This window comes from Ambystoma mexicanum, chromosome 4p (assembly GCF_040938575.1).
Source record: "Ambystoma mexicanum isolate Mex_15411 chromosome 4p, UKY_AmexF1_1, whole genome shotgun sequence".
Classification (NCBI taxonomy): Eukaryota; Metazoa; Chordata; class Amphibia; order Caudata; family Ambystomatidae; genus Ambystoma; species Ambystoma mexicanum.
The window spans coordinates 71149575-71164667 of record NC_090927.1 but is presented as its reverse complement, the minus strand read 5'-3'; the positions used below and the strand labels follow the sequence as shown (position 1 = coordinate 71164667).

Sequence of the window (15093 nt, the reverse complement as noted above, 5' to 3'; positions counted from 1 at the left end):
TCGCCTGAAAGTAGGCCTGGTGAAGGAGGTAAGAGATGCTTAATGTTGAGTTGATGAAATGCTTAATGTTGAGCCTTGCCACCTCCCGTGGTTGTGCATGTGTGTACTGCTATGTATTCTTGTATTCATGAGCATGTGAATCCATGTCAGACCCCATGCTGGAGAAGGAACAAGTTACTTATCTGTAACTGTTGTTCTCTAGCATGGGTCTGGCATGGATTCACATGCGAACCCTCCCTCCTACCCCTCTGCGGCTCTTCACTTCGTCCAACTGCCACTTTACGTGCTACCAAATCTGAGGATGGCTGCCAGGGGAGGGGCTTAGGTAGAGGGCAGTCAATGGCTGGGGGAAGTATGACCCAGAGACCAGTGATTGGTTACTACTAAGAAAGACAGTTCAGAAACGAAACTGAAACTGATTTTTTCTTTACCGAGGATTCCCAGCCTGACGACGGGGAATATTCATGAGCATGTGAATCCATGCCAGACCCATGCTGGAGAACAACAGTTACAGGTAAGTAACTTGTTCCTTCTTGGGTAAGGTAATGTGGAATGGCAGGGCTTTCTGGAGTAGAGTGATTGCTCTACTCCCCACCCATGCCATACTTTTTTGTTGCTGCTGGTTGACGGCTTCCCCTGCTGACACCTGCAGACAAACCTTGGAGCCGCTAATGTAGGAGCAGCCCTTTGCCTTGGGGCACTTAGCCGCGGGAGCTGCACGGGCAGAGGGCTGCCCTGGCAAGGTCGGTTAAGAGCACCTGTATAGCCAATCAGGGCTGGGAGGCTGGAGGGAAGAGCTGCGGGGAAATGTATGCCGGGAGTCGAGGGATGCCGTGCATAGAGGGGCTGGGGGCTCAAAGGACCAAATTTACTTAAAATAGAGGCTCAGACAGGGTATTGGTAATATTATCACTCACCCGATACGGATGAAGAAAGGAGCAGGCAACTTCTATCACTGCTCAATCACAAGGTACTGCTCAATCACAAGGTTGCCTGGGCATAAACTGTATTGAGTTGCACATTTCTAGGGCTTGGGAAGTGATTGGCCTACTCTGTGCTTCAATCATGGGCCCTTGTCATACAAATGGGTCATTTAGCCTACCTAGCGTAGGTGGGGGGGGGCGCTATCACTAGCCGTCTATACAGTCCATTATTTATCACTGGTGGTGTTGGGTGGAAGTTTCCTCCAACTGGATCTCTTCTGGCAGTAGCACCCCAAAAACACTGGTGGTGTAAGTTTTGTGAGCAGGCACTTTTTTCATTAGGTGTGCCCCATGCTCTCGTTCTGTGTTTTGTGGCACTGACTGTCACTTTGTGCCCACTATTAATAGAGCTAAAGGCTGGTCGTAAAGCAGGTTTTGCAGCGGCTTAATCTAGGTGGGTCTACATGACCCATTTGTATGACCTTTTGGCATTATCCTGTCTTCATTCATCCTACATTTCTTATCGTTCAGCTGCTAAAAAACAGTACTTTTCTTCCCTTACTATTTCTCATTCTTAACGACTTTTCCAACTACTAACTTCCATCCTCTCTCCTCGTCCCCATAGCCCCTCTCTTTCGTCTTTCGTCTACTAATTTTGCTGATTTCTCCACTTCTAAAGTGACTACTCGTCGATCATCCTTTTCTTCTTTTCTTCTCCCTCGCCTATCTTTTCCTTTTTTTCTGATACTTCTTCACTTTCCTCTTTTCTTCACTACTTTCCGATTCTGATACTTCACGTTTCTTCACCAGGGCACACCCTACTGCAGCTACGTTGGATCCTATTCCCTCCGCTCTCATTCCTTCTGTTTATCGTTTTTTGATTCCTTGTCTTCTTTGATTTATTGTTCACTTGAATCTGCTTCTTTTCCTTCTTCTAAACATGCTTTCATCATTCCTATTATTAAGAAACCTTCCTTGGATTCTGCTCATCCATCCAATTTCCATCCTATTTCTTAGAAAAGGAAGCCATCTAAACTACTTGAGTGAGTTGTGTATATACTCCAGTGTTTTTTCTTTATCTTCATTCCCTTTTACCTCCTTTGATATCTGGTTTCTGTCCTGCTCATTCCACCAAATCTGTTTAACTTCATGTTGCCAATAGTTTACTTTCCGCTAGACACAATAAGCAATCTTACATTCTTGCCCTTCTTGATCTCTCTGCTGATTTCAACACAGTGGATCACTCTATCATACTTTCAACTCTTGGATTATCTGTGTCTGTGGTCAGGTGGTTTAATTCCTATCTCTCTAACCGAACTTACTCTTTTTCCTGGGCAGGTCAGTCTTCTTCATCGTATCCACTTCTCTATGGGAAACCTCAGCGTTATGTTCCTAGGTCCTCTTCTTCTTTTATTGTTCTTCATAAACTCTTCCTTTGTCTGATTTTATTTCTTCATTTAACTTCTCTTGCCATTTTTATGCTGATAATTCACAAATCTTCTCTTTTTCTTCATTCACTCCTACTCTTCATGACATGGTTTTGTCTTCTACTTGCTGTTAAGTCTTCGATGTCCTCACGTTTTCTTCATCTTAACCACTCCAAAATGGAGGATCTTTGCTTTCCTTCTTCCTCTCCGTCCCTTACCGCCCCTCTTCTGGTCTTCTTTCCTCCATCTTTTCTCCCTCTGCTCGGAATCTTGGTGTCATTTTTGAACCCTCTTTCTCTAAATATTTCTAACACTGCCCGGTCTGCTAGTTTCCATCTTTATAATCTCTGGTGGGCTCGTCCTTTTCTATCATTTTAGGCTGAACTCCTTATTTACGCCTTTGTTTTTTCTTGCTTACACTTTCACTCGGCTCTCTTATTAGGTCTTCCCAAGTCTCACCTTACTCCCTTATGCTCTGTTTTTATTCTGCTATTTGTTTTTTCTTCCAGCTCCCTTTCCATTCTTCTATTACGCCTTCTCTTCAGTCTGCTTCTTTACTTTCTTTTGATCTCTATCTTATTTTTCACTTTCTTTGCTTTATTTATTTACTTCTCTTGTCTCTTTCTACTCTCCCCCTCGCTCTCTTCGTTCCCAATCCTTATTACTTCTTGTCGTTCCCAAACCACCTTATGCTCCTTCCAACTTCTTGCACCCAAGCATTGGAATGCTCTTCCACATTTTATCCGTGCATCTTCTTCCTATCATATTTTTCGTTCCCAATTAAAAACCCATCTTCGTCTTTCTATTACTTCTAATAAGTTTTGATGATGGTGGATCATTCCGCTTCATTTTCATTGTACCGTTGTATCTAATATTTGTTTTGTGAACCGCTTTGGCGAAAGTTCTAAATAAATTAAATGCAAAATACAAATACAATGTGACCCCTTCATGGGTAGGAAGCAGGGGGGGACAATGTGGCCTCTTCATGGGTAGGAAGCAGAGGGGACAATGTGGCCCTTCATGGGTATGAAGCAGGGGGGCAATGTAGCCCCTTTTTGGGTAGGAAGTAGAAGTCATGACTCCATCTTTGCCAGTGGGAGAGGTTACTCCCCACTGGTCCTATGGACTGCCAGGTGGATATGTCCAGGTAAGTGGTGGGAAAACTGGCCACAGGTGTTGGTGGATATAAGGGGCATATTATGCCATGTAATAAGAGAGTATCAGAGCACGATGCACAATGGCTGCACCTGACCTTATGTTGGCCAACACTTACATGGCAGGGTACACAGGCAGTTTATGGTGGTATTGTAGTACCATTTTATATATTGCTTGCATCTGGGTAATCGGATAGTAATAGCCGGCATAAAATCTATGTATCATTGCAGCACCAGGAATGCAACATCATTACTTTGGCTTTTTGTGGCCCTGCCTGCGCATTATATGCCAATACATTTCTGCTGGGAGTACCCTGGACCCATCATGCCAATACTTGCTATATGGTGGTAGTCTCTGGCCTTGTGATGGCAATACAAGATATATCGCCAGAGTGACCAAATTAGATGCCTAATTTTAATGACGATCCTATTTTATGGGCATCTTGACAGGCCTAAATAAATCTTAACTCCTCCACTCTGTTAATGGGAGATTTTAATAGGTGGAGGGGAAATGATGTAGACAAAGATGCGATCTCACTGGAACAGTCCCTTAAACATTGACGAGATTGTTCATAATAGTGAACCTACGCACGCCAAAGGTGGTATTCTGGATTTGGTTGCGTTCAGGAACTTGCCAATTAAATCTGTCTGCACCAGTTCCTGCATTTGGTCCGATCACTCAGTCATCGGCTTTCAGTTAGCCCAGCCAGGGAAACAGGCCCTGCAGGGTAATCTGCTTAAAAGCATTACAAGTAGGAATTGAAACAAAATTAGGCAGGAACATCTTAACGACTATTTGTGTATTATCAGGCAAAGCCCAACAGATCTCGATCCTCCGGATACTTTGGCCACTAAATATTATCAAGCTATGCTTAGTAAAGTGGCACCTGTGAAGACTGAAATGGTTAGGGACAAGCAGAACCACCGCAGCTGGTTCTCTCCTGAACTCATCAAGTTGAAACAGGAGAAGAGGGCAGCAGAGCCTGTTGTGGAAGAAAACAGACTCCCAGAACGGAGACTGTAGCCGCCCAATATACAAATTCGAGGTAAGCTTTTGAGTTCTGTTCAGAATTAAGTGCTTCATGCCACACTGGTTACGGATGCAGGTGTAGTGGGCGGTGTATGGTACATGGGAGGCATCTGATGTCTGAAGGATTAGGGGAAGAAAAATAAAAGCACTACTGTATCGACAAGCTGCACACCTATTCCCCGAATCATTTCTTCTGTCTATTAAATCCTCCTTCATACTGATACAAGCTGACAATACAACTCCTTAGGATTCTCTAGAGGGCACCCAGACGTTTTTTCTACTTGGTTGGCTTGCAACCCTCCGTCCAACATTGCATAGTCCCAAAGTGGTGGTCAGTATCGCCATAACTGTATAATGTCTGTATGCCCTCCCTCTTGACTCTTCGGTATCTCTTCTCAAATGCTTTGCTGATGATCCCCTCCACCCCCACCGACCTCCCTCCCCCAAATCCTCCTCCCAATGTGAGCCCACCCACATGTCTTCTCTCTTCCTGCATCTCCCAGCTCTTCAGGCGTATGACTGCTAGCAGCCTCTGCTTGAACAGAGACAAACTGAGAGCATCATGTCTGGACGGTCTATTGGCCAACATCTTAACTTTCAGTTGTCTTCCACCCTAGAAGTCTCCCTTAGGCCTACAGACAAAGCCAGACATCTAGGGGTCATCTTTTACTCTAGTCTACGATTTGAACCCCCTTTAAAAGTGCAATATGTAAAAGGGCAAAAGTCCAACACATCTATTGAAAAACAGCACTCCCCACCTGAAACCTCAATATAATTCCGATCACATTGTTCATTGATGCTCACTTACCTAGCTATTATCTGGGACCTCCAGAAATCATTCAATACTGTGCCACCAGACCTCATCACAGAGCTAAGATGCCGGGATCACATATACCCCATACTGAAATAAGGGTAATGAGCCTCTCCCATTTGAAGTGGCCTGCCACAACACACTGCACTACAAACCACCATAACGTACATACATATTAATTAAGTAATCAAAGCGGTCCACGTCACAAGAGTTGAAGGCCTTCATGATGAACTTTCTTAAGGAGAACCGGTATGGCAGGCTTTGCCAATGCTTGCTCTTTTTGCATCTGTCTTTGAGGTCTGGTTGTCAAGTGGTCTTTCTAATTGTTTTGAAACAATGCTTCCATCACTGTCCTTTACACTCTACTGAAGAGAATTATACTTAACCTTGCTATCATGAATTGAACATTTTGGCAACTGTCCGACCTGAGAACAATCCGACCTTCCTGTTGGAACCTAGTCAGTGATGGCTGCAGGGTTACTCCCTGTCCTCGTGGCTTGGGGAAGTGGTGAGAAACTTTACAGGTACTTTGTGTTTTTCACTGTTGTACATGGCAAGGTGAAACCTAGATATTTCATTGTTTTTTACTAGGTCTTTGAATTTCAGGTTTTATTAAGTTTTGCATGCATTTCTTTCAATTATGATTTCACTATTTTTATTAAATGTAACGCTAACTCCAGATTCCTTTTTCAATCTTACAGGTAATTGAAAATAAGTAAGAACAGAAAGGAAATTATTACGGTAATTGCACATGTGAAAATGATTCCTGAAAGAAACTAAGACGTAGAGACACATACTCCATCCTGTATCCCTCCTGAAATAAATATGAAAAGAAATCGAAGACGCTGCCACAAAAGATTTTCTTGGATTTAAGAAGGAAAAATAACACGCAACACAAACCTTCCTGTACAGTATTTTAAACACTGCATTGATTTTGAAACATTACTTCAATTGAAATGCACATAATCGTATTGACATGGGAAGGATGAAATGCTGAGCTACTACAATCTCACTTTCAACATACTGCCTGCAGATTACCTGTCAACCTCTGCACCGGATTCTCGCCTACTGTACTACATGTAATGATTGTGAATTACAAAGGCTTACGTATTGGAACTGGAGTCCTACTGAGGTAAAGCGTTGCAAATTTACTGAAGTTGCCAAAGCGCTCAGAAATCACTGTAATGAGAAGCTAGCAAATCACACAAGACTTGTTTACAGTGGTGGGACGTGTTGTGTTTCAGAAAATAGGTTTTTATAAAGGTGAAGACACTGTCTCATTTCCTCTTGTATAAAAGTTATTCACCATCAACTCTTCGCACAAGGATTAGTTAAAGGCAGTTGTGGCATTGCCATAAAATGCTATAGCACCCCAACTGAAAGATTAGTCCATTATAAATTGTTGATCCCGCTTTGGGAGCCATAGGCACAACCCTAACTTCACAGAACCTTGACAGGGAGCAGTACGCTGGTTTTAGGGCTAAAGTTAGCAGATTTTCTGATACTTGCAGCACTCTAGCTGAAGCTTTCTATCCACAGCATTGTTTTAGCTAAAGGCTACAAATGCCAAGATAAATATTGACTTTAAGAGACATTTGGAGCAAAAGGGCTATTGGCTGCCTTGTTCGAATCAGAAAATGCACACAAAGGAGAAATTGAGTAAAGGTTCTGAATATAAAAAGGCTTCTAAGCGTCATCAAGTAACACAGCAGAGAACGCAAAACAGGGAAACACATTTTACATGTTTTAAATGTGGAAAATCCTTTAAGCAAAAGGGCTTTCTAACGAAACATCAGTCCTATAATTGTTCTGAATGCGACAAGGCTCTCAAGCGTGAGGCTAATGGCTTAGTCCATCGGAAACGCCATGAAGCAGAAAAAGCTTTCAAATGTTCTGAATGTGAAAAAACCTTTAAACAAAGTAGTTATCTAAAGTCTCATCTAAAGATTCATCGGTCTCTTCACAGTGTGGAAAAACCACATAAGTGTTCTCTCTGTGATAAGGCTTTCAAAACAAAATTGGTGCTAACGATCCACCATAGAAGCCATTATGGGGAAAAACCCTATCCTTGTTCTGAATGTGGGAAAGCATTCAGTATACCTGGTAGTCTGAAGACCCACCGGGCAATTCACACAGGACTAAGACCATATAAATGTACACAGTGTGACCAGGACTTCCTTACAAAGAGACAGCTACAGCACCATTTGCACAAACATACTGGAGAGAAACCATATAAATGTTCAGAGTGTTCAAATGCTTTCAGTACAAAAAGCAGGTTAAAGGGCCATCTTCTTTATCACACTGGGGAGAAACCATACAAGTGTACTGAATGTGACAAGGCCTTCACCACAAGAGCAAAGCTGATGGTACATCATCGCTACCACACTGGGGAAGTGCATTATAAATGTACTGAATGTGAAAAGTCATTTGTTACAAAATCACAGATGACTGTGCATCAGAGAAATCACACCGGTGAAAACCTACATAAATGTACTGAATGTGGCAAGACCTTTACTACAAGCAGAGATCTAAAACGACACGAGGCATGCCACACAGGCATCAGGCCGTTTCAATGTACAGAATGTGATAAAACATTTATTACAAAGCATCAGCTGACGTTGCATCATCTAAACCACACCGGGGAGAAGCCTCATAAGTGCACCGAATGTGACAAGGCTTTTGTTACAAAGAGAAGGTTAACGCAACATTTTAAAAGCCACACAGGTGAAAAGCCATATAAATGCACTCAGTGTGACAAGGCCTTTATTACAAAAAAGGAGCTGGTTGTCCATTTTAGAAGACACACTGGCGAGAAACCGTATAAGTGTACAGAATGTGACAGGGCTTTCATTACAAGTGGAAACCTAACAATACATCAGAGAAGACACACTGGTGAATTTGTAGCTCAATGTACTGTATGTGGTAAAGCTTTCTTTTCAAATGGATCCCTAAAGACACACATGGCAGGCCACGCAGGAGTAAAACCATTCAAATGTACTGAATGTGACCAGGCATGTAGATCGAGGGCAGACCTCTTGAAACATCAGAGAACCCACACTGGAGAAAGACCACATCAGTGTTCTGAATGCGGTAAAGCTTTCAGTACCATTGGGATTCTTCAGGCCCACCAAACAACCCACACAGGGCTACTACCGTACAATTGCAGTGAATGTGAAAAGGTATTCAGTACGAAAGCACAGCTAATGCTGCACCAAAGATATCACACAGGTGAAAATCTAAGCAAATGTACTGACTGTGACAAGGTTTTTAACACAATTCATGCTCTAAAATTGCACCTGGCGCGCCACATAATAAGACAGTTTAAATGTACAGAATGTGATAAGACGTTCATTTCAAAGCGTCAACTGGCGTGTCATCATGTGGCACACACAGGGTAAACATTTAATCACTGTATAAAATGTGCCAAGGCTTCTAGTACAAAGGGACAGCTATTACACCTGCCATCCCACAGCAGAGAACTACCATATCATTGTAACAAGTGTGGCCAAGCATTTAAATATAAGGGCCATTTAGTATTCTATCAAAGAATACATGGAGGGAAGAAAATATAAATGTTCTCAATGTGAACGTTCTTTCAGTTCAAATGTACATTTATGTAACCATTTTTTGAAATCCAGGCTTTTGGGATGTCTTACAGCTCTTGTATGCAGACCTCAATGTTGCTTTTCCCTCCGGAATGATGGGATACAAGTGTTCTTGAATGGTGTCTGACTTTGTTATGCTGACTCTTTAACTCCATCCTTTTTCATTTGCTGTTTGTGTTCTGCCATTTCATGCTCGGATCATTTTCTCTGCTCCTATTTTAAGAAAAGTTGTTCTTCGACTCCCTCGTTGTGGACACCAGCCTTGTGCCCCCTCTTAATTAACTTCTTTGTCTTCCATCACAGCCTAAGATATGCCACACTCACCAGTCAGTTTTCTGAGGTTGACCAGCACTCCCTTTGCCCTCAGTGCTTGAGGCAGACCATGCATGGCCTCACTGAGTTCTGCCAAGTGGTCTTTTGTTAGCCCCATTGCAACATGTGTGGGGCTCTATGCAAGGTTCATTAAGTGTTATACCATAAAGGAGTGCTAGGCTTTCTTGGAGCTGCAAGTGCCAGAGCTATGCGTTTCCTTTTCCTTTTTTGAGTGCATGTGGTTAATCGACCTTTCACACTAAAATGTAGACAGAAGGAAAGAAAAACAGAACATTCATAAATTGACACCTGTATACAATTGCACTCAAAACATCAGAAAATTGATGAAAAGACAAAAATTCATCATTACACCTAGCATCTTTAAAAAAATGAATTAAAATGCAGATTGAGACCTTAGGAACTGTAAATCTGACTTTGACAATTTGCCAACTATGATAAGATGCTGATAACACTACAAGAGATTCAGCTGCATAAAGCATACTCCAGAATTGATCTGCATTCACATCCTTGAACTTAACATATCCTTTCACATGCTGGGAGTTTGGACATTGTGTTAGGGTGTGAGTAGCCGTTTCATCTGATACAGCATTTGTAACACACCTATACACAAGTGTTTAAAGGCGCAATGAGGCAAGGAAGGGGGAACAGAGGGAGGACAGACAACGATCTTAGTAGGCCAAGTGACATTCAGATCACGCAAGTGCAGGGATGGAGGGTAAAAGTGCTAGGGGAAAGGGGAGGGGGCAGTGCTGTACATGGGATCAAAACAATAACAAGAATTGCAGCAAGCAGGTGGCTGCTGCAAGGCTAAGTGCAGACAGCAGGTGTCCAAAAGTGCAGCTAGTGGGGACTGTAGGATTACAGATACAGACCCAAGTCCATGGGTTGCCGGAAGGTAGTCCGGGTGTGCAACTGGGCGGGCTTGGACCTGGGCCCGAATCGGAGGGTAGCCAGGTGACTGTGCAGTATCAGGCAGAGGAGATGAAGAGAGAAGCTAAACAAAGAGGATGGTCTTGAGGTGCTTCCGGAACTGGAGATGGTTCTCCTCAAGTTTTAGAGAGGCAGGGAGGCTGTTCCACAGGGAGGCCCCAGCCGAAGAGATCTTCCATCAACTCATTGCTTGGAGAAGCGACTGAACCTGAGGGAGTTGGAGGTGGAGGAGCAAAGAGCACGAATAGGAAGGTATTTGCGACGAGAGAGTTGGCGGTATTGAGGTCCCAGTCCCCAGAATGCCTTGTGGACAATGCAGAGGGTCTTGAACTTAATTATTGCAGCCACTGGGAGCCAATGCAGAGATTTCAGTGCTGGAGAGATATGATCCCTGGGCTTGAGGCCAAGGACAAGTCTCATAGTCCTGTTCTGGATGAGTTGAGGGCGGAGAGTAGAAGCAGGCAGATTTAGAAAGAGGCTGTTGCAGTAGTCCTGCCTAGAGAAAACCAGAGCTCTAGAGATAGTGAGCTTCTGGGGGAAGGGGAGGAAAGGAAGAATCCCTCTGAGGAGGTGCAGTTGGTAGTGTAACTTCTTAGAGACGTCAGAGATGTGAGGAGAAAAGGAGAGTGTGGAGTCAACGATGACCCTGAGGTTCTTAGCCTCACAGGTGGTGGCAGGAAGAGGGCCAAGAGAGGCCGGTCAGAGAATGACAGGAAAGTGTCACTTTCACCACAGATCCTTCAGGGTCTCCTCTCCCTAGGTATACCTTCCCATGCTCCTGTGTAGCCACAGACCGGCAAAATATCAAAGTGGCAGTTTATTTGAGCTCAACCTACTTTAAAGTGGAAGTTGTAAAATAATATATCGATTGCTCAAGTTCTATTCATTACAAATTCCAAAAAGGCCATGTAATGAACACTGCACAAACCTATATCTATAGATCAGTACTAAGTTTATTAATGCAATTATAGGATAAATCTTATCAGTCGGGACAACATTATTTACAACCTTGTGTCTACCTGCAACCACCTTCGCATCCACTTTGTGACCTTCTAACATTTCACTGACAGAATGCCTTGATGATGGAGAATAAGTCCAATATACCACAGAACAAATACAATAAATAACTTTGCATCGATTGTTGGGATTAGCTGCACCCCTCCAAACTGCCATGGCATTTTTAACATTGAAATTGTGAAAGTTGAAACGGTAGCTACGAAAGTACTGCAGTAAGTCAAAAAAATCACTCTGTGTTCTGGTTGATTTCCAATCCGAGTTTCTTTACAATAGAGGACTAAGGAAAGCTCCTATTGACCTAAGATTGTTTTTAATGAGAGGCAGATCTGGGAAATGTGCATCACTGCTTATGCTATTCTTCCGGTAGATTCCGGGAGGGTACTAGGCCATAGAGACCACCATGAGGTGCTCTACTCCCTTCCTAGATGGAAACAATCTTTTTTATTGCCTGCGAAGTATAACTGACCATTTGATGGGCCGATTCAGACCTAAGGCAGTAGCACATTCCGCTACATTGTAACATCTACTTCTATACATTACTAACTCTTGAAAGATTAGAAGGGCCTGGATTCCATTCCTATGTCAATACCTTACTAGATTATATCCCTAGGACTAATGGGAGACTGCTATGAAATATGCCCAAAACATCTTGCACTTGATAAAACGTTGAAGGTAGTTTTGCTGACCAAGCATTAATGATGAGGATATGTTTCTATTTGTAGGATCCAATTACCATCTACAAAAACATGATTCAGATAAGTCCATTGGGTATCCCTAGTTTACAAATCATAAACTCTGAACACCTTCTTCACATAATTGCTGAATTTGTAATGATCACTGCAGACTATTTGGAAAAATACAACAATGTTTAACTGAGAACGTTGATGGCATTGAGATAATGATTGGGTTCGAGCTACTAATTGTAACATTTCAATTCATTTTCTGCATGGTCAGTTTAAAAACCATATACATAATACAAGCTTGTGTAGGCTGTAAAAGGTCTCTGGGCATGACCAACCTACATCTTCTGAACATCTCCAAAATCAAATGATACTGTTGTGTGTATAAAATCTCTTAAAAAGTGAATGGAAAATATAGCACATATACTAGCTTAACTACCTGGCTTCGATCGGGATTTCAATTCTCAGATTTGTAAATCTCTGATCAGTAAGACTCACTTCAGTTTCATTGCTTCATTTTTTAGCAGCACGAATTTGCAGATCAGTAAGCCTTGCTTCAGTTTCTTCAGTAGTTTCATTGCTCCGTTGTTCAGCAGCACGAATTGTGTCAACAGCAAGTCGTGTTTGAGTTTCTTCAGCTGTTTCGTTGCATTGTTTTTTAGCAGCACAAATTTGCAGATCAGTAAGCCTTGCTTCAGTTTCTTCAGCAGTTTCATTGTTCTGTCTGTAAGCATGTTGAATTTGATCACCTTCATGGTATTGAGATCTTAAAGCATTAATGAAAGGAGAGATTACTGAAGGACGTCTTTTTGTTAAACATGGAACCTGATTCAAATCAACTGATTCAACTAGGTCATCTTCAAATTGTAGAAAAATTCCATTTGATGTTAAGAGGGTGAAGTACCTGTCCTTTACAAGGTTTTGCGTTAGAAATGAATCCGGTGTTGATCATGTTTCAGGTTCGATGTGCGATCATGAACACTTAATAGAAATGACCTGTAGATGGTGGTGGAACACCACAAAATGTAATGTGGAAAAACAAAGCTGAAAACCCATGCTAAATTCATTACACCAGTCCTCTCCGTTCATGAGGTGTTCTGTCCCCAAGAATGCTGCATACAAACCCACAAACAAACAGGACTTTATATATATATACACATACATACATACATATATAGCTGGTGAGTCATTGTAAATAGAATAATATTCATGCAATATTCTGAATTGTAAATAGACTTAACTTGCCTGCTACAACTATATTTAGTGATTTGTGCAGAATATATTCTTAAGATCCTGCACCAATTAACGAAACAGTATGCGACCCGCACTGTCATGAATACATAGTTGCAATGTAGTCTGTGAAATATATTGGGCACTTCTGTGTCAAACGGGAAACCTCAGCCTTTCGAAGTCAGTTATTGAACATTATGACTTTGTCTACCATGACATGCCTTGATAAATATCTGTCAACAAAGTGTTTTATGATACCTCACTCAGTCTGTACCTTTGATTTTCCCTATGAGCAATTCTGCTTCTTTTCCAGTCCCACAATTAAGTATGGAAGTAGTGCAGCTTCTAGGGCACACATTGATCGAAAGGCTCCTGGACAATGGAGAATATATCATCACTATGCCAATTGGATTCTCTTATGTTGCTAATTGGCCGGTAGTTTGGCATTACATGGCATTAAAACCAGAGCTTCAGATCTGTACACTATTGAAACATTTGAACACGTAATGTTTCTTCCACACTTACCTGTTCTGTGAATCCTTTTACACATTTTATAATGTTTTTATACATGCCATTTAATAGCAATTGTGTATTTGTAATGACTATAGTGAATAATTAATAAACTTGACTATATTTAAGCAAAGGATTTTACAGTAATTGATGTTATGAGTGACTGAAGGAATGGATTATGAATGTATACAGTTGAATATGTGCAGTATGCATGCAGTGTAACTTTAAGGGAGAAAATTAAATAATACTTAGAGAAATCATTTGAGGGAGAACATTAGTTTCTTCAAACATTAGGTTCTATTCATCTAGATTTAGTGACGTCATACTGCGGAAGAAGCAACAGCAAAGAGTATGCCAAAGGAAGTGACGACTACTGCTTGCTGCAAAATGGAATGTGACTGTAGCAACCAGTAGCACCAGTGCAGCAGCATGACTGGGGTAGAGAGAGCACTGTGCTGACGAGCAAGTGCACAATAAATCTTATGAAGAGGGCTTGGCAGTCAATTTACCCAGACTACATACTACCTCTCTCTGCTCTGAAGGACTCAAACGCTGGCATGAAATGGCCCTAATGGTTCCTGCCATCATTTTGTTTGTAGTTGGCTCGTCCTGTCACTGTTTATAATTTAAACATAAGGTTTTGTGGCAGCCTGATCCCCGCTGCCATTTACTTAATAATCACATTTGTGTGGGTAGTACCCACTTTCTTGAAAAGTCGATCAGCCAAGTTAGTCCCACCACCATTTTAATATTCATCTAATAACATAGAAGACCATTTTATAAGGAATTTAATCAGACCCTCAATGCCACTTCATCCCAAATTAAGCAAGAAACGCACGTTTATACAGGTTACTGGTACTGCATCTAACAATAAACCAATATAAATATTTCGGGCCGGCTGGTTCCAAAGCAATCCGTGCATCAGAATAAACACTTGAAAAGAGCATGTCTTGTAGCTATGAGAATCCGCCTTTGTATCAGACTCTCGGCTTGAGGCTGATAGTAAGCTTAACTGCATTCTGCTGCTGCCAAGATCCAGGAAAAGAAGCTACACCAAGGGATTTTGGGTACAAATCACCCCTTGCTGTAAGCGCCCCTCTGACTGTTTTCAAACCCTGATCCAGTCATGGATGCCCATTGCTTAACTGAAGCTCAAGTGCCTTGGGTTTGATATTGACATCCACCTCTACTTCAAACAGTACATAGCAAGAAATACACAAGCGACTTTGTATCAACTTTCTCTCCTGTGCAAAATAAAGCCCTTCGTCCCAGAAAACAACTTCAGATCTGCTGTCCAAGCCTTAGTCCTCTCCCACGTAGATGGTGGAAATGCCCTTTTGGTATTTTGGAAGGCGTTGTGGTGAATACCCTGGAACACCTGAGATACGTCCTGCATGCTGCAGTAGGACTCATCGAAGGACTTCCCAAATTCGACCACATCAC

At 42.1% G+C, this 15093-nt stretch overlaps 1 protein-coding gene across 1 annotated transcript in view; it reads left to right on the top strand.

Moving 5' to 3' along the window:
- Window positions 1-13746, top strand: part of LOC138453010 (zinc finger protein 624-like) — an 83623-nt gene extending 69877 nt beyond the window's left edge. Inside the window, exon 3 of the mRNA XM_069605416.1 lies at window positions 6047-13746. Coding sequence (XP_069461517.1) covers window positions 6983-8743 — 1761 coding nt within the window. The 5' untranslated portion in view covers window positions 6047-6982 and the 3' untranslated portion in view covers window positions 8744-13746. The remainder of the gene's footprint in view (window positions 1-6046) is intronic.
- Window positions 13747-15093: the final 1347 nt, after the last annotated feature.